Raw genomic sequence first — 19,143 nt, forward strand, 5'->3', positions numbered from 1 at the left:
GCTTTTATAGTTATGTTCTAATCTGTTACTAAATTTTCAACATTTTAATTTAGTACTAACTAAACTTTGTCATTCATTTATAGAATTTTAAATATTTTACAAGTCACACTGGGCTTCAAGGCATTTTTTTTATCTTACTTGAAACATCATCTTTTGGTCAACAGTATATAGAAATATTTATGTACACACACACACACACACACACGCACACATGCACACACCATGCATATGTGCCACCTTACCTCCATCACCATCATCTGATCCTCTGAAACTAGGATCTTTTAACATATCCAGCTCAGCTAACATGCGCACATAAAGTGCATTCTGTCTGAAGGAAGGATAAAATCTTTCATCTCGTAGCATCAATTCATAAACCTTGTTGAAATAAATCAAGATATTCCATCATTAATACAGATAATGTACTAATTTTCACTAATAAGATTTCACCAAAAGCTAGAAAGAGGTATTGCTATAATGAATCACACATTCCATACTTGTAAGATGCCAGCAATAAGCCTACACCACAACTAATGATTTCTCAACTAATTTCACAACTAACAGTCCCTCTAGTACCTCAATGTATTGAAAATGGTCCCACTGCAACACAAGTCACATGACAGGTTATATATAATGTTCCAGGAAGTAGTGTTCTCTAAGAAACAAGTCCACATAAAGGCTCCATGAACACAGTAAAAGAAATTTATGTCAGGTCATTTATACATCATTATCAACTCATGAAATTCTAAGACTATGTATCTGGCCCTTTAGTCAAATTTCAATAACGCAGCATAAGGATTTTCCTCACTTGTCATTTAAATAAACAAAAAACTGGCCTACCTTTTTTGTAAATGAGAAGTGTTAGCTAACTCACCTTTTTAGTTACCACTATACTTTTGTTTCAATAATCTTTTAAAAAATGAATTACATGCATATAGAAACATACATTTTTTTCATAAGAAACATATAATGATAAATGTTATATATAATACCTTCCTCTGAATGTCATCAAAGATTTCAGGGGTTGGATCTTCATGATTCAAAGTATCTGCTAATTTTGCTACCAAATAATCATCAACAGTAACTCTTGGAGATGCCTAAAAGAGAAAAATAATAGTAGTAATGACCTTTTGAGTTTCTAATTCAAGTTAATTCTTTATAGTAGAAGAATTATATAATGGAACCATATTATCGAAAATAATTGGTAAAAAAAAAAAAAACAAAAAAACCCTTGGTTTATAAACAACACCTTGACGTTTAAGAAGGCTGAAATAAGAACCAAACCTTCTTGTCATCATGTAGTATAAAGTATACTGGGAGACAAACATGGATTTAAATCTTGACATTTGCTGAGTTAGCTACCTCTCAATAGGTTTCATTTCCTCAATCTGCAAAATGGAGATAATACCACCTATGGTTATTATGTAACTGTATTAGTATTTTACCATATTAAAAGAGATTTATCTGGGGCACCTGGGTGACTCAGTACGTTAAGTGTCTGCCTTCGGCTCAGGTCATGATCCCGGGATCCTGGGAGTGAGCCCCACGTCCTCTCCTTGCTCATCAGGGAGTCAGCTTATCCCTCTCTCTGCCCCTCCCCCTGCTCATGCTCTCTCTCCCTCTCTCTCCCTCAAATAAATAAGTAAAATCTTAAATAAATAAATAAATAAATAAATAAATAAATGAGATTTATCTAAGGCATACAAGCACAGTGTCTGGCACATAGGAAACACTATCATGAGGAGTTAGTGCTGAACATCCAGTAGTCCTGGATGTGTATTTAATATGACTGCCAAAGAATAAGCCATTTGTTACTTATTTAACACTAGAAACAATCTTTTTAAATAGTCTTTAAGAGACTACCCTTTTTCTAAATTTGGCTTTATAATGCTGTGGTGAAGTTCCAGTGTGATATGGAGGAACAAAAATATAAAAAGTTAATTTTTCCAACAATTTCCATTGTAAAGTGCATAATATGACAGATATGCCACAGAAATATAATATCTGATGTTCAATGTGAAAAGTTTCTTTATTGAAAGAAAAAAATGCTGAAAAGCTAGAAATATGGTCATCTTTGGCATGCCAACTTTTGAATTTTTAGCTCTGAAGGCTCTAGAGAATAAATGAGTGATAAGGATGGGAACTTCTAAAGAAACTTGCACAAGAATGCAGTGTTTAAATAATTTCTCTATGCTAACCCAATAGGATATCCAAGGAAAAGATGGGATAAATACAGAAAAGGAGAAAAGGTTTAAAGAGTATATAAACAGCAGGGTATAAATATGTAGGAAAAAGCCTATACAACGTCTAATGCTCCCTGGTTCACTCTACATTCTAGTTAGTAAGCTCAAGTACGTTGTGTGCTGGTCGGGGTTTTTTGCAGGAGGAAGGGAAGAGTGCTTATTTGTTGTTTGTGTGTGTAGAGGAGGATGTGCTGTGGTGGCGTGTGTGTGTCTTTTCCCCTGAAACAAAAAAAGAACTAAACAACTTCAAGTGTGTGACAAAAATTTTAGAGAGGGACTGATTTTAGTTATTTTGCCCTGTCAGTTGTCCTTTAAGCCCATGAAACTCAGTTTCTAGGAAATAAGGTGCAAATCTGAAAATCATAACATTTTACCTTTATTTAGTTTACTTTTTCCTAGAATCTCAAATACACAGAACTGGATTAGGACTCATCCTTGGTATAACGTGACCAAAACTTTTAGAGTTATCATGGGACACAACCAACCAGATCTCCCCACTCAAAAAAAGTAAAAACAGAAAAAATATTTATGTACATTTTTTACCACTTTAACATAAAAATACAAAAATAAGTGTTTTTCCAAAATTATCTATTAATCTGTATTCTGTACTTTTCCACACAAATGTGGTTATTTAAAACAAGAGGACTAGTTAATAGCAATTAGTAATTAATAAGACTAATTAAACAAATAATGTTAGAGAAAAATGTAACTATTTAGGTTTTATCCTCCAATACACAATTTAACTTTTTAAGCTCTTTATTAGATATTTAAATATTGTAGGCTATATTATTGTGTATTGTTAAAATGCATAAATATAAGACTTCTAAAAAAGTTATATACCTACAATAAGACTAAACAGGTATTATCTATATTTAATTTAAAAAACTACTTTTTTTATTCCATGATCCCATAGGATATTTTTACCTTTTTGTGTTTCCTTTTTTAACAATACTTCTCTGATCTGCCTGCAGACTTTAGGACATCATCTTTTGCTTTGTTTTGTTTTAAATCAAGTGGTATAAATGAATACAATCAAATACAAAATTCACTCAGACTTTCAGCTCTGTTCTTAAGCCTACATCACACTTACTTCCCTTATCAGTCCAATGTGATGACATCAAGTTAAGTATCTTTTCAGTAAAACCATTTAGGCACAGAATAATGACATTTTACTTACTAAAAACTGCATCTAAGAATTTACATATAGACTATTTGTGTCTAAAATGCCCATTTTAAACACTTCAAAACATAATGGATGTCACTAAAAGTTATACCTCTCTTTCTCAAGGAAAATAGTTTTAAAAACAGGTCATTTAAACTTGTAAGAGTGAAGGAAGATTCCAAATAAATTATAGTTTTAGTAAAGAAACTAAGAAAATCCTGTTAAGCTAACTATCCCCTTCTTATGATATTTTTTTGAGTTCTCAACAGTCTCATTTCAAAAAAAATTAGTCATTTTTTTGACTGAGGTTTTTTTTTTATAGCCTACACATATACAACTCAGGTCAATCTATCCTTTTCAAGGTTCCTTTTAGCCTCTTCAAAGATCATTTAATAGTTCTGGAGAAAAGCAAATAAATTTGTTTACTGCAATTCTTGTCCATATTTATTTTTAATGTCACTATTCTTATCACATTCTTTGAAAATATGATTTAACTGCATGTCAATATTTTAGCATCTTTTCTATGGCTGGCAACAATGAGAGCCATGTGGAAGCAAATGTCTAAAGAAGTTATTTTCTGACATTTTTATAATGTCAAAAATCTCATTAAGTGTTTCTAATGTTTTGAAGAAACTAAAAATTGACCAAAAAACTTCATTATGAAAACCTCAATATCACAGGTAAGCAAATGATATCCTGTTTTAGCAGTACTGTATAGAAGGAATATATGATATTTAGCAGGTAAGATTTTTTCATTTTCTTTGATAAGAAGTTTATGGACTGAAAGGAATTTGTTAAAATTTACATTTGCACTGTGTGCTATTGTTTCTCAGCCTTTTGGCTAAGATCAAGTGCACTGTCTACTAAATATGCAAATATATGAGCAAAGTTTGTTTTACGTTTTCTGCAATTTATTAAAATCTTAGTAATCAAGAAGATATCTAAAACTCCCATTTATTCAAATCAAAATACGTAGTAGCAATGGAAAATACACTCTTGTTGCCACAATCTGATGTAACATGATATACTACAGAAAGCATGATTGCTGGTAAGATCTGCCAGAGTTAAGTTCTACATTTCAAAGGGCCACAAATTCCTCCCAGTCCATAAACTTCTTACCAAAGGCGCCCAAAAGTAATTCTACTTTTAAAAAGCAAGCAAGCGGGAGCAAGATGGCGGAGGAGTAGGAGACCTGGATTTCGTCTCCTCTCAGGAATTCAGCTGGATAGGGATCAAACCATTCTGAACACCTACAAACTCAACAGGAGATCGAAGAAAAGAAGAGCAACAACTCTCTCATCAGAAAAGCGACCACTTTCTGGAAGGTCTTTTCTGATTTGTTTAAAGTATATTTTCTAGGGACGTGGTTACTCTGTTAGCATTTTGTTCTCTCATTAATCTTTTCTCCTCTGCACAAAATGACGAGACGGAAAAAATCACCTCAGCAAAAAGAACAAGAGGTAGTACCGACTGCCAGGGACCTACTCAATACGGACATTAGTACGATGTCAGATCTAGAGTTCAGAATCATCACTTTAAAGATACTAGCTGGGCTTGAAAAAAATATGGAAGTTATTAGAGAAACCCTTTCTGGAGAAGTAAAAGAGCTAAAATCCAACCAAGTAGAAATCAAAAAGGCTATTAATGAGGTGCAATCAAAAATGGGGGCGCTAAGTGCTAGAATAAATGAGGCAGAAGAGAGAATCAGTAATATAGAAGATGAAATGATGGAAAATAAAGAAGCTGAGAAAAAGAGAGATAAACAACTACTGGATCACGAGGGCAGAATTCGAGAGATAAGCGATACCATAAGACAAAACAACATTAGAATAATTGGGATCCCAGAAGAAGAAGAGAGAGAGAGAGGGCCAGAAGGTATAATGGAGCAAATTATAGCAGAGAACTTCCCTAATTTGGGGAAAGAAACAGGCATGAAAATCCAGGAAGCACAGAGAACCCCTCTCAAAATCAGTAAAAATAGGTCAACTCCCCGACATCTAATAGTAAAACTTACGAGTCTCATAGACAAAGAGAAAATCCTGAAAGCAGCTCGGGAGAAGAGATATGTAACCTACAAGGGTAGAAACATTAGATTGGCAACAGACCTATCCACAGAGACCTGGTAGGCCAGAAAGGACTGGCAGGATATATTCAGAGCACTAAATGAGAAAAATATGCAGCCAAGAATACTATATCCAGCTAGGCTGTCATTGAAAATTGAAGGAGAGATAAAAAGCTTCCAGGACAAACAAAAACTAAAGGAATTTGCAAACACAAAACCAGCCCTACAGGAAATCTTGAAAGGGGTCCTCTAAGCAAAGAGAGAGCCTAAAAGCAACATAGACCAAAAAGGAACACAGACAATATACGGTAACAGTCACCTTACAGGCAATACAATGGCACTAAATTCCTATCTTTCAATAGTTACCCTGAATGTAAATGGGCTAAATGCCCCAATCAAAAGACACAGGCTAACAGACTGGATTAAAAAACAAGACCCATCGATATGCTGTCTGCAAGAGACTCATTTTAGAACCAAAGACAACCCCAGATTGAAAGTGAGGGGGTGGAAAACCATTTATCATGCTAATGGACACCAAAAGAAAGCTGGGGTGGTAATCCTTATATCAGACAAATTAGATTTTAAACCAAAGACTGTAATAAGAGATGAGGGAGGACACTATATCATACTTAAAGGATCTATCCAACAAGAAGATTTAACAATTGTAAATATCTATGCCCCTAACATGGGAGCAGCCAGTTATATAAGGCAATTAATAACAAAAGCAAAGAAACACATCGACAACAATACAATAATAGTGGGGGACTTTAACACCCCCCTCACTGAAATGGACAGATCGTCTAAGCAAAAGATCAACAAGGAAATAAAGACTTTAAATGACACACTGGACCAAATGGACTTCACAGACATATTCAGAACATTCCACCCCAAAGCAACGGAATACACATTCTTCTCTAGTGCCCATGGAACATTCTCCAGAATAGATCACATCCTAGAGGAAAGTCGGAAAGAACTCAAATACATGGAGGCTAAAGAGCATCCTACTGAAGAATGAATGGGTCAACCAGGAAATTAAAGAAGAATTAAAAAAATACATGGAAACCAATGAAAATGAAAACACAACTATTCAAAATCTTTGGGATGCAGCAAAGGCAGTCCTAAGAGGAAAGTATATAGCAATACAAGCCTTTCTCAAGAAACAAGAAAGGTCTCAAGTACACAACCTAACCCTACACCTAAAGGAGCTGGAGAAAGAACAGCAAATAAAGCCTAAACCCAGCAGGAGAAGAGAAATCATAAAGATCAGAGCAGAAATCAATGAAATAGAAACTAAAAGAACAGTAGAACAGATCAACGAAACTAGGAGCTGGTTCTTTGGAAGAATTAACAAGATTGATAACCCCTTGGCCAGACTTATCAAAAAGAGAAGAGAAATGACCCAAATCAACAAAATCATGAATGAAAGAGGAGAGATCACAACCAACACCAAAGAAATACAAACAATTATAAGAACATATTATGAGCAACTCTATGGCAGCAAATTAGATAATCTGGAAGAGATGGAGGCATTCCTAGAGAGGTATCAACTACCAAAACTGAACCAGGATGAAATAGAAAACCTGAGCAGACCTATAACCACTAAGGAAATTGAAGCAGTCATCAAAAATCTCCCAAAAAACAAAAGCCCAGGGCCAGATGGCTTCCCAGGGGAATTCTACCAAACATTTCAAGAAGAATTAATACCTATTCTTCTGAAACTGTTCCAAAAAATAGAAATGGAAGGAAAACTTCCAAACTCATTTTATGAGGCCAGCATTACCTTGATCCCAAAACCAGACAAAGACCCCATCAAAAAGGAGAATTACAGACCAATATCCCTGATGAACATGGATGCCAAAATTCTCACCAAAATACTAGCCAATAGGATCCAACAGTACACTAAAAGGATTATTCACCATGACCAAGTGGGATTTATCCCTGGGCTGCAAGGTTGGTTCAACATCCGCAAATCAATCAATGTGATACAATACATTAACAAAAGAAAGAACAAGAATCATATGATCCTCTCAATAGATGCAGAAAAAGCTTTTGACAAAGTACAGCATCCTTTCTTGATCAAAACTCTTCAGAGTATAGGGATCGAGGGTACATACCTCAATATCATAAAAGCCATCTATGAAAAACCTACAGCAAATATTATTCTCAATGGGGAAAAACTGAGAGCTTTCCCCCTAAGGTCAGGAACGCGGCAGGGATGTCCACTATCACCACTGCTATTCAACATAGTATTGGAAGTCCTAGCCACAGCAATCAGACAACAAAAAGAAATCAAAGGCATCCAAATTGGCAAAGAAGAAGTCAAACTCTCACTGTTTGCAGATGATATGATACTTTATGTGGAAAACCCAAAAGACTCCACCCCAAAACTGCTAGAACTCATACAGGAATTCAGTAAAGTGGCAGGATATAAAATCAATGCACAGAAGTCAGTGGCATTCCTATACACCAACAACAAGACAGAAGAAAGAGAAATCAAGGAGTCGGTCCCATTTCCAATTGCACCCAAAACCATAAGATACCTAGGAATAAATCTAACCAAAGAGACAAAGGATCTGTACTCAGAAAACTATAAAATACTCACGAAAGAAATTGAGGAAGACACAAAGAAATGGAAAAACGTTCCATGCTCATGGATTGGAAGAACAAATATTGTGAAGATGTCAATGCTACCTAGAGCAATCTACACATTCAATGCAATCCCCATCAAAATACCATCCACTTTTTTCAAAGAAATGGAACAAATAATCCTAAAATTTGTATGGAACCAGAAAAGACCCCGCATAGCCAGAGGAATATTGAAAAAGAAAAGCAAAGGCGGCGGCATCACAATTCCGGACTTCCAGCTCTATTACAAAGCTGTCATCATCAAGACAGCATGGTACTGGCACAAAAACAGACACATAGATCAATGGAACAGAATAGAGAGCCCAGAAATGGACCCTCAACTCTATGGTCAACTAATCTTTGACAAAGCAGGAAAGAATGTCCAATGGAACAAAGACAGTCTCTTCAACAAATGGTGTTGGGAAAATTGGATAGCCACATGCAGAAGAATGAAACTGAACCATTTCCTTACACCACACACAAAAATAGACTCCAAATGGTTGAAAGACCTCAATGTGAGACAGGAGTCCATCAAAATCCTAAAGGAGAACACAGGCAGCAACCTCTTCGACCTCAGCTGCAGCAACTTCTTCCTAGAAACATCGCCAAAGGCAAGGGAAGCAAGGGCAAAAATGAACTATTGGGACTTCATCAAGATAAAAAGCTTTTGCACAGCAAAGGAAACAGTCAACAAAACCAAAAGACAACTGACAGAATGGGAGAAGATATTTGCAAATGACATATCAGATAAAGGGCTAGTATCCAAAATCTATAAAGAACTCATCAAACTCAACACCCAAAGAACAAAGAATCCAATCAAGAAATGGGCAGAAGACATGAACAGACATTTTTCCAAAGAAGACATCCAAATGGCCAATAGACACATGAAAAAGTGCTCAATATCGCTCAGCATCAGGGAAATCCAAATCAAAACCTCAATGAGATACCACCTCACACCAGTCAGAATGGCTAAAATTAACAAGTCAGGAAACGACAGATGTTGGCGGGGATGCGGAGAAAGGGGAACCCTCCTACACTGTTGGTGGGAATGCAAGCTGGTGCAGCCACTCTGGAAAACAGGATGGAGGTTCCTCAAAAAGTTGAAAATAGAGCTACCATATGATCCAGCAATTGCACTACTGGGTATTTACCCCAAAGATACAAAAGTAGGGATCCAAAGGGCTACGTGCACCCTGATGTTTATAGCAGCAATGTCCACAATAGCCAAACTGTGGAAAGAGCCAAGATGTCCATCGACAGATGAATGGATAAAGAAGATGTGGTATATATATACAATGGAATATTATGCAGCCATCAAAAGGAATGAGATCTTGCCATTTGCAACCACGTGGATGGAACTGGAGGGTATTATGTTGAGTGAAATAAGTCAAACAGAGAAAGACACGTATCATATGATCTCACTGATATGAGGAATTCTTAATCGCAGGAAACAAACTGAGTGTTGTTGGAGTGGGGGGTGGGGTGGGAGGGATGGGGTGACTGGGTGATGGACACTGGGGAGGGTGTGTCCTCTGGTAAGCGCTGTGAATTGTGCAAGACTGTTGAATCTCAGATCTGTACCTCTGAAACAAATAATGCAATATATGTTAAGAAAAAAAAAAAGAAGAAGAAGAAGGTAGCAGGAAGGGAAGAATGAAGCGGGGGAAATCGGAGGGGTAGACGAACCATGAGAGACGATAGACTCTGAAAAACAAACTGAGGGTTCTAGAGGGGAGGGGGGTGGGAGGATGGGTTAGCCTGGTGGTGGGTATTGAGGAGGGCACATTCTGCATGGAGCACTGGGTGTTGTGCACAAACAATGAATCATGGAACACTTCATCTAAAACTAATGATGTAATATATGGGGATTAACATAAGAATAAAATTTAAAAATAAATAAATAAATAATGGGTCAAAGAAAAAAAAAAAAAAGCAAGCAAGCGGGATGCCTGGGTGGCTCGGTCCGTTAGATGTCTGCTTTTGGCTCAGGTCATGATCCCAGGGTCCTGGGATGGTGTCCCCAATCAGGCTCCTTGCTCAGCGGGGAGCCTGCTTCTCTCTCTGCCTGTCACTCCCCCTGCTTGTGCTTATGCACTCTCACTCTCTTTCTCTCACAAATAAGTAAATAAAATCTTAAAAAAAAAAAAAAAAAAGGACAGGCTAATGTGTGTTCATTTGTGCAGTATGCCCAAGCTATTCACTTAACAGCCACTACTTTTAACTGACCATTGAGGTCTTTTTGGGAGATGAAAAAAACTTTTTATTGACTTAAAATTATTTGCAAAATTCAGTTTCCATATTTGCTTTTATATCCCCTTCTCCACCAAGACCAATCCCAAAATATTTTTTGCACATCATGCAGTCAGCATGCTTTATTTTGGTTATTTAACTCTCCCTAATCCAGGTGTAGGGCTCCTTCTATTTGTCATTAAAATGACTTAGTCCTTTAGTCTCCTTTTTTGGCAATGTCTGGGTCATGCTGATGTTGGTACTGTCATCATTCTCATTTTCATTATCTGAACTTTTAGAAAACATGGTTACAATATTCATAATGTTAAAAATTAAAAAGTCCCATCATAATACAAAGCACAGGGCAGGAAAAGTAAAAGAAGGATTGTTAACATTCATGTTAACAATGCACTTAAGCCATACATGGAGTGCTACATGATGGAGAATTCACTGTAAAGAGTAAATAATGGCTGCCAATATTAGAATCTAAGGGAAAAAGACAGCAATGACTACTGAAGGTGGGAAATCCATCCCAGGGTCTTTTGCACTAAAATGTTGCCTTCAGCTCTGAATTCTGGAATCATGTATGGGTTTTGCATTTTTTCTCAATCTTCTCCATCCACTGCTAAAATCTGGGACTTCTGTGTCCTAGGGAAGGGTTTCCCAAGACTCAGGATGTCTTTCAAAGCTTTAAAAAAAGGTTAACTTCAAAAGAATAACAAACTCATAGTTGATTTCTTACTGGAAATAATGAAAGCCAGAAAACAATGAAATACTATCTTTAAAATGCTGAAAGAAACTGACTTAAGTAACTATTAATTTTTATTTTTCCAGTATTAACTATAATCCATTCTACTGGACTATAGACAATAGAGCTTACTCTATAACCTACTTTAAAAATTAACACAGAAAGACTTAGATATATACACTAAAACTGTGTTTTTAAACAGCAGAAACTCCTGAATGTGTGCAGGGAGAAATATGAACCACAATATTCAGAGCAAAAGTATAACAGAAAAGAAAGGGAAACAAACCAAACTGCTCATAAATATTATTGAAGGTAAATAAACTCTTGACTTCAGTAAAAATGAACTACACTTACATAAATCAACATGTATAAAATTCAATATAATAATGAGGGGAATAAAAGCAAGGCATTCAGTATCATTCCATTTATATAAAGGTTAAAAACAAAGCTAAGCAAGATATTGCTTTAGAACATACATGTATAGTAAAATGGTATGGGAAAGTAAGTGAATAATTACAGAAAACTGGCTTCATCAGGGAGTAAGGAAACAGGCAAACAAGACAGGTGAAGACAGGTGAAGAATATAATAAGGATCTTCAAAAGCACAGTAGATGTTCTATTTCTTCAGCTAGATGGGATATACAAATGTGTCTGTTATACTACTATTCTTTAAAATATGCACTCTTTAACAGAATGATATATTTCATTTGGCAAAAATATAAGCAAATGGACTAATAAGCAGTTTTCAAATAAAATTCACACTTAAAATTCAAATACAGGGGCGCCTGGGTGGCTCAGTCGGTTAAGTGTCTGCCTACGGCTCAGGGTCATGATCCCAGGGTCCTGGGATTGAGTCCCGCATCGGGATCCCTGCTCAGCTGGGAGTCTGCTTCTCCCTCTCCTCCCCGCTCATGCTCTCTCTCTCTCGCTATCTCTCTCAAATAAATAAAAATAAAATCTTATTTAAAAAAATTTCAAATACAATTTTTGTGCTAGGACATATAAATTAAAAGGTATTATAGCATAACCATTACAAATACTGGAGTGTGAGGAATCTTGAGGATTGTTGTGTCCATATTCATGAGAGATATTGGTCTGTAGTTTCCTGAATGATGTCTCTGTCTGGCTTTCGTATCAGAATGACAGTTTGGCAATCTGTGTCTTTCAAGGTATTTGCCCATATCATCTAAGTTGTCTAATTTCTTGTGATAAAGTTGTTTATAGTATTTGCTTATAGTCTTTTTGATTTCCATAGGGTTGGTGATGATGCCTCCTCTTTCATTCATGATTTTGGTATCTGTGACTTTCTTTTCTTTCTTGGCCAAGTTGGCTAAAGGTTTGTCAATTTTATTTTTCTTTTAAAGAATCAACTTTTGGTTTTATTGATTTTCATTACTGTTCTTTTGTTTTCCATTTCACGGATTTCCATTCTGATCTTTACTGCTTCCTTCCTTCAGTTTACCTTGAATTTATTTTGCTATTCCTTTTCTAGTTTAAGGTGAAAATGTGAATTGTCATTTTGAGATCTTTCTTCTTTCTAACTAGGCATTTGAAGTGACATATTTCTCTCTAAGCACTGCTGTAATTGCATCCCATAAATTTTGATACACTGTGTTCTTATTTTCATTCAATTCAAAATACCTTCTAATTTCCTTTTGATTTCTTTTTGACCCAGAGACTATTTAGAAATGTGTTAATTTTTAAAAACTTATAATTTCTCAGAACTCCTTCTGTTAATTACTAATTAATTCTACTATGATAAAAGGACATACTTTTGTATGATTTCATTATTTTTAAATTCAGAGTTGTTTATGGCCTAGCAAAGGGTCTATCTAACCTAGACAACGTTCCATGTAAGCTGTGTATTCTGCTGTTGTTAAGGGAAAATAATGTGTATTCTGCTGTTGTTAAGGGAAGTATTCTATAGATGTGTAGGTTTAATTGGTTTATAGTGTTCTTTAATTCTTGAGTATCTTTGGTCATTTTCTGTCTAATTGTTCTATCAGTTATTGAGTGAGTATTGAAGTCTTCAATACCCACTTATTGCTGAATTGTCTATTTCTCTCTCCAATTCAGTCAGGTTTTGTCCTATGTATATGGAGGTTTTGCTGTTGTGCTTATAACTGTTTTAACAGTTATAAATCAAGGATCAATTGACCCTTTTATCATTATAAAATGCTCCTCTTTTCTCTAGTAATAATTTTTGTTTTAAAATCTATTGTCTAACATTAGTATAGCCACTCCAACTCTGTTTTGGTTACTGTATGCATGGTTTACCTTTTTCCATTCTTTTATTTTCAATCTTTTGTGTCCTTAAATCTAGAGTGTGTGTGACCTTGAATCTTGACTTTGTCACTAGTATTTGCATGACCTTGGCAAAGTTAACTCAATTTTCTAAACATGAGTTTCTTTACCTATAAAATAAGGATAATAATATACAAAAAGATTGTTATCAAGGTTAAATGAGATAATGCTTGCAAGTAGTTGTGCCTAGTATGAGTAATGAATATTTATAAGTATTATAAAAATTATTACTAATGATACTACCAAAGAAGATAAGAAAACAGTAATCAAAATAGAGCCTCACCTTTTCTGATAAATACTGTTCATATATTCCAACAGCAGCTGCTCTTAAAAGACCTTTGGTTTGGTTGGTTTGATGTTTTCCATCTTTCTGACGACTTAATAAAACTTCCAGTTGCTGTTGGGCTGTAACTCGGTATCCTTCCACTGTCATCCAGAAGAAGAGATGTGCTTGACCTCCAGTTTGCTGCATGTAATCTACCAAACAAAATCCGTTAACAACATAGATATTAATGTCACACATTTTTGGGTGCATGTAGCCATATGACAAGTTAAAAAGGATTAAAGTTTCAAATACTTAAGACTCTACATTTTCAAACTGTTAAGCAAATGCCTGAGATGAAGAATGCTTACATCACAAATTGGTTAGGTTAAAAAGACCAGTTATGTGAAAAACACAAATGGATGTATTTTTTTTTAAATCTCATTTTTCACGATAAAATTTCTAGGAGATAAAACTGCTACAGAAGGCTTCATCAAAAATAAACTACTTTAGTAACATTCGGCTTCTGTTCTTAATAAAGATTATGAAAATTATAATATTAATGTTCCTACAAATATTAAAAGTAAGGATTGGAATCTTCAACAAGCCATATATTTATGTTTTTGGTCATGAAAATGAAGAATCAAGGAAGGTTACTGAAAATGTTCTCCAGATAAAAAGCAATTTTGATGTATAGTTGACCCCTGAACAATGCAGAGGTTAGGTTAGGGGCATTGACTCACCACGCAGTCAAAAATCCATGCATAACTCCTGACTCCCAAAACCATAACTACTAATAGTCTACTGCTGACTGGAAGCCTTACCAATTATATAAACAGTTAATTAACACATAGAACATTTTGTATGTACTATATTCTTAAAGTAAGCTAGAGAAAAAAATGTTAAGAGAATCATAAGGAAAATATGTCTGTATTACTATACTGTATTTATCGAATAAAATCCATGTATAAATAAGTGAATCTGCACAGCTCAAATCCATGTTGTTCAAGGGTCAACTATAATATTAACAAAATTAGTAAATATTTATATATATTAAAATGATATAAAAATAAAGTCCTTCTATTCATGCACAAAATGATACAAATAAGTTATAAACAATGTGTGTTGCTGATAAAGTACTCTTTCTCAAATAATTTAAATTCATAGACTCTGCTAGAATTTAAATAAGCAATATTTAACAAATGCACATTTAAGTTATAATAAGCATTTCTTTCCTTCTAAACAAAATATATCTCTACCTCTATGATTCCAAAAGGAATACTTCAGAGAATGGAGAGTGGAGGAAAAACATATTTGGCATGCTTAATATATTTAAAATTTAATTATATTTATAATTATTAAAAATTTTGAGGGCTATATTATTTTCATAAAATGGATTTACCCACCCATAAAAAACTGTAGTGCAACATTGTCTACAAGAATGCTGTCCAAGGGGACTGTGCAAAGTTTCCCAAAGTTTGCTGCCAGTTTCACAGTATTTATTTCCTACAGAGAAAAATAAAGGTAGGTTAATACTTCATCTACTCACTCATTAGGTTAAAGATCTCTACATAGATATAAAAATATTAAGCATTTTCTCGTTCATGTGGGTTCCCAACAGTCCCAGCCTAGAGAATTTCCTAGTTAAGAGTTGCTTAGTAAATATGCATTAAAAGTATTATGATAAGCATTCACTTCTTTCATTACAAAATAATTCTGAATTACTAGAATTTCAAGTATTCTCTATCTCTACATATTCCAAATGAAAATGAACATTTTAGGAGGTAAAGGGGATGTTTGGAATGCTTACAATGTCCAAGAATAAATAAAGCCCAACATTTTCAAGTACAGACTGAAATCTATCCACTGAGAGAACAGGAAATATCTCGAAAGAGTAATTTTTCTTCTAACAGAATAAAAACTCTACCATCTTTTATAGAAAGACACATAAAACCGTTTCGTTCTATACTGAATGTGCATGGGTATATAATTTTAAAATACAGTTAACTGAAACAAAGATATACATACATGTACACTCAGGTATATGACAGATGTGGGCCTCAAGTAATGTGAGTTATAATGAATCCAGCAACTAAACTCAAGATTTATAAAAATAAGTCTTCTATTCCTTAAGAAATTTAAATACATTGTAAAACTATAAGCCCAGAGAGTCACAACAAATTTCCAAAATAGAAAACCAGCCAAAAGAAAAAAGAAAAAAAAATTGACTACACTAAAAACTAAGGTAGTAAAAAAAGCTCTTCTGTTTGTAAGGCTCAAATCTCTGCTTTTTTGAGGTAAAACCCCTCCAAACAGCTACTTATAATCACTGTTTCTAATTCATCTCTTCCCATTTTCTCCTGGACCAGCTCCAATAAGGGTTTCTCTCCACTACTCCAAAATGCTATTATCAGATCACCAATATTCCCCTGGTGGCAAATCTAATGGTCAATTCTAAGTCTTCATCTTACTCAACTTATTAATAGCCTTTGACATACCTGATCTCTTACTTCTTTAAAAACTTTCTATAGTTGGCTTCTGGAATATCACACTCCCAGGTTTTCCTTCAATTTCACCAGCCACTTACTCTGTTTCTTTAGCTAGATCTTCCACCTTGTCTTAAACTCTAGTAACTATACTGCCTCTGGACTAGGTCCTTGGTTATATTCTTACTTACATTCACTCTCTTAGGTAACTTCATCCAGTCTCTTTACTTTAAATAAACATCTAATAATCCATCACCGACCTTCCCTTTGAACTACAGAGTTTACAAGCTACTGGGTCTATTTGATTGTCAAACAGGGATCTCAAACTAAAACATCCAAAATTTGATTCTCTCTTTCAAACCTCCTCTTTCCTGTATTATCCATTTTAGTAAACAGCAACACGATTCATGTAGTTGCTGAGGCCAAAAATTCTAGGAATCCTCAAATCCTTTTTTGTCCTTTCTCACTCCATATTTAATCTATTAGCAAATCTGTTAGTACTATATCCAATCTCTAATTACTTCTCACAACCTCTGCAGACATCTTACTGGACTAAAGCCAACAGTCTCCTAAATGATCTTTCAGTCTCCATTCTTGTCCCCCGCTGCAACTCCACCACAATCTAAACATCACAAAAGAGCCCAAGTAATTATTTTAACTAATAAGTCAGATCATGTCACTTGCCAGCACAAATCTCCAATGGATTCCCATCACAATTAGAATTTTTTAAAAAATCTTACTATGGTAGATAAAACCATATATGATCTAACCTAACCCCCAAGGTTCCTCTCCAATTTCATTCCTACTATCATCCCCTCTCATTTATTCCATACCAGCCATGCTGACCTACTCTAACTCACCAAACATCTTCCTATCTCAGGGCTTTTGCATATGCTTTCACCTCTGCCTGAAAGATTCTTAAAAAAAAAAAAAAAAAATTTCTCAGGACTCTCTCATTATTCTATCAGATTTCTCTAAGCTCAAATGTAACCAAATCACTCAGCATCCATCTAAAACATTCTATCCCTCTACTTTGCTTTACTTGTTATTTTTTATATTTACTTGTTTTTAACACTTTTAACATTTTATATTAATTTATTTACTGGTTTATTTTTGATTCTGCAACTAAAACATAAGTTTTATGAAGAGAGAGCTTTTGTCTATTAGGTCCATCTAAAATGGTGCCCAGTGTATAAAACTATATAAATGTTAAATTTTGAATAAAAAATGAAAAGTAAATCAATAAATAAAATCTTTAATTACTGTGGCATTTTACAGGAAGTGTTTTAATCTCTTTGGCTTTAACAAATACTTATTAATACCATAATGTATTAGAGAAATTTTTCCTACAAGTCCTTTTGTGGAGGGCTGCACTGGTTAATATTCCACTTCTTGTCATTTGCTAGAGATATTAGTAAATATAAAGTATTTATAACTAAACATTAATCTGAAAGTACTTTACTTACTTTGCCTGACTGCAATCGCTGTATTCTTGAGTCACATACTTTCTTTACAAATAATAAGCTATTTATTTGATTCTTGATAGTGTTGATATCTAAATACAAACAAATTGATTGTGAGCTAGTGGTAATGTTATTTATGGAATACTTTAAACATGTATGTATTGTAATTTAACATAATAACCACAAACAGAGCAAACAATAAAAGAAATAATCTGAAATTTTATAGTGAAATTATTTAATTAAAATTAAACCATGCCTATTATTTTTACTTTAGAGATAATTACAATATTAATAGCCTCACATTCAGAAAATTATAATGCTTTTATTCTAAGCACATGTTAACATAATAAGAAAGATTTAGATTTAGATAAGGTGAAAATAATAGCATAAAATGACATTTAGGTAAATTAAAGTTCTGTGTAAAGATATAGTAATAATTAAAGAAGTACAACATTTCTATACTTAAATGAATTACTTACCATCACCAACTGTATCTAGAGATCGAAGATACTGTAATTCTTCTGCTGCTTTATCTCTGACCGCTTCTAGCTCTCCAATATTGTCACTCAATTTAATAATGTTCATAAAGGCCTCATAGTTGCAATTAGAATCACGGATCTGAAAACAAAGTTTAAAAAACAGGTGGGAGAGGGACTCAGTAAGGAAAAAAAGAACCTTCAGTGCCTAGCACGTGCGAAGTAGGCACAATCTTACAGTAAGTGTTTATGCCAATGCTTTTAAGAAAACAAAATGAAAAACTCTGCACTCATGGTCCCAAAGAAAGGTAGAGGAGTAGACGACGAGATTAGTGGCAATGGAAGGCCAATCTGGTAGGGTACAGTACATGAGGGAGCTTTCACTCTGAGTGGAATGAAAAGTTACTGGAGGGTTTTAAACAGAAGAGTGGCATTCTCTGACCTAAATTGAACAGAATCAATGTGATCACATAAATAACTTTGTTATTTTGTTTTTTTTCCCCCAGCCATGTGCTGTTTAAGAACAGGAATGGGAGTTGACAGTTGAGTTGAATTTAACCAGAGTGTGGTTTCACCAAACAAATAAAGTGAGAGACAAAAAGTACTCGAGGATATTATAAAGTGACTAACCACTCTGACTGCCAACAATACTTAAGTAAAACAGTAAGGGAAGCTACGAAAAGGCAGCAGACTTGGGATACTGTCCATTCTCTATAAGGAGTTGAAGACCTGGGAACTGCAGAAGTCCAGAACTAGGGAAAAACTAGCTAATACGCACATGAAAAGATACTCAATATCATTAGTTATCAGGCATATTCAAGTTAACCACAACAAAACAGCAATGCCAAATGTTCATCAGAATGTGGAGAGATGAAAACTCTCAAATGGTGCTAGGGAAGTGCAAAATTAGAATACAACTTTATAAGACTACTCGGCAATTTCTTTCACTTTAGGTAAATTTTACTTCAATGATTAAAAAAATGGTAGGTTTTTAAAGACATGATTTTTCTAAGAATACATTAAGAAACAAACAACTGTCCATTTATCTGCTCTAGTTGAAGGTAACAATATGAGTTAAGAAATAAG

The 19,143-nt window shown here is 34.5% G+C and overlaps 1 protein-coding gene across 5 annotated transcripts in view; it reads right to left on the reverse strand.

The window, feature by feature from the left end:
• The window catches only part of SNX13 (sorting nexin 13), a 154,726-nt gene that overhangs the window by 63,032 nt on the left and 72,551 nt on the right, over nt 1–19,143 (reverse strand). For all 5 annotated transcript variants that reach the window (XM_035020685.1, XM_035020683.1, XM_035020688.1 and 2 more), the window contains 6 exons: nt 18,061–18,199; nt 17,585–17,673; nt 15,039–15,138; nt 13,654–13,847; nt 990–1,094; nt 243–375 (listed from right to left, as the gene is read on the reverse strand). In XM_035020685.1, coding sequence (XP_034876576.1) covers nt 243–375; nt 990–1,094; nt 13,654–13,847; nt 15,039–15,138; nt 17,585–17,673; nt 18,061–18,199 — 760 coding nt within the window. The remainder of the gene's footprint in view (nt 1–242; nt 376–989; nt 1,095–13,653; nt 13,848–15,038; nt 15,139–17,584; nt 17,674–18,060; nt 18,200–19,143) is intronic.

Source organism: Mirounga leonina, unplaced genomic scaffold (genome assembly GCF_011800145.1).
Source record: "Mirounga leonina isolate KUSES-001 unplaced genomic scaffold, KU_Mleo_1.0 Mir_174, whole genome shotgun sequence".
Lineage (NCBI taxonomy): Eukaryota > Metazoa > Chordata > Mammalia > Carnivora > Phocidae > Mirounga > Mirounga leonina.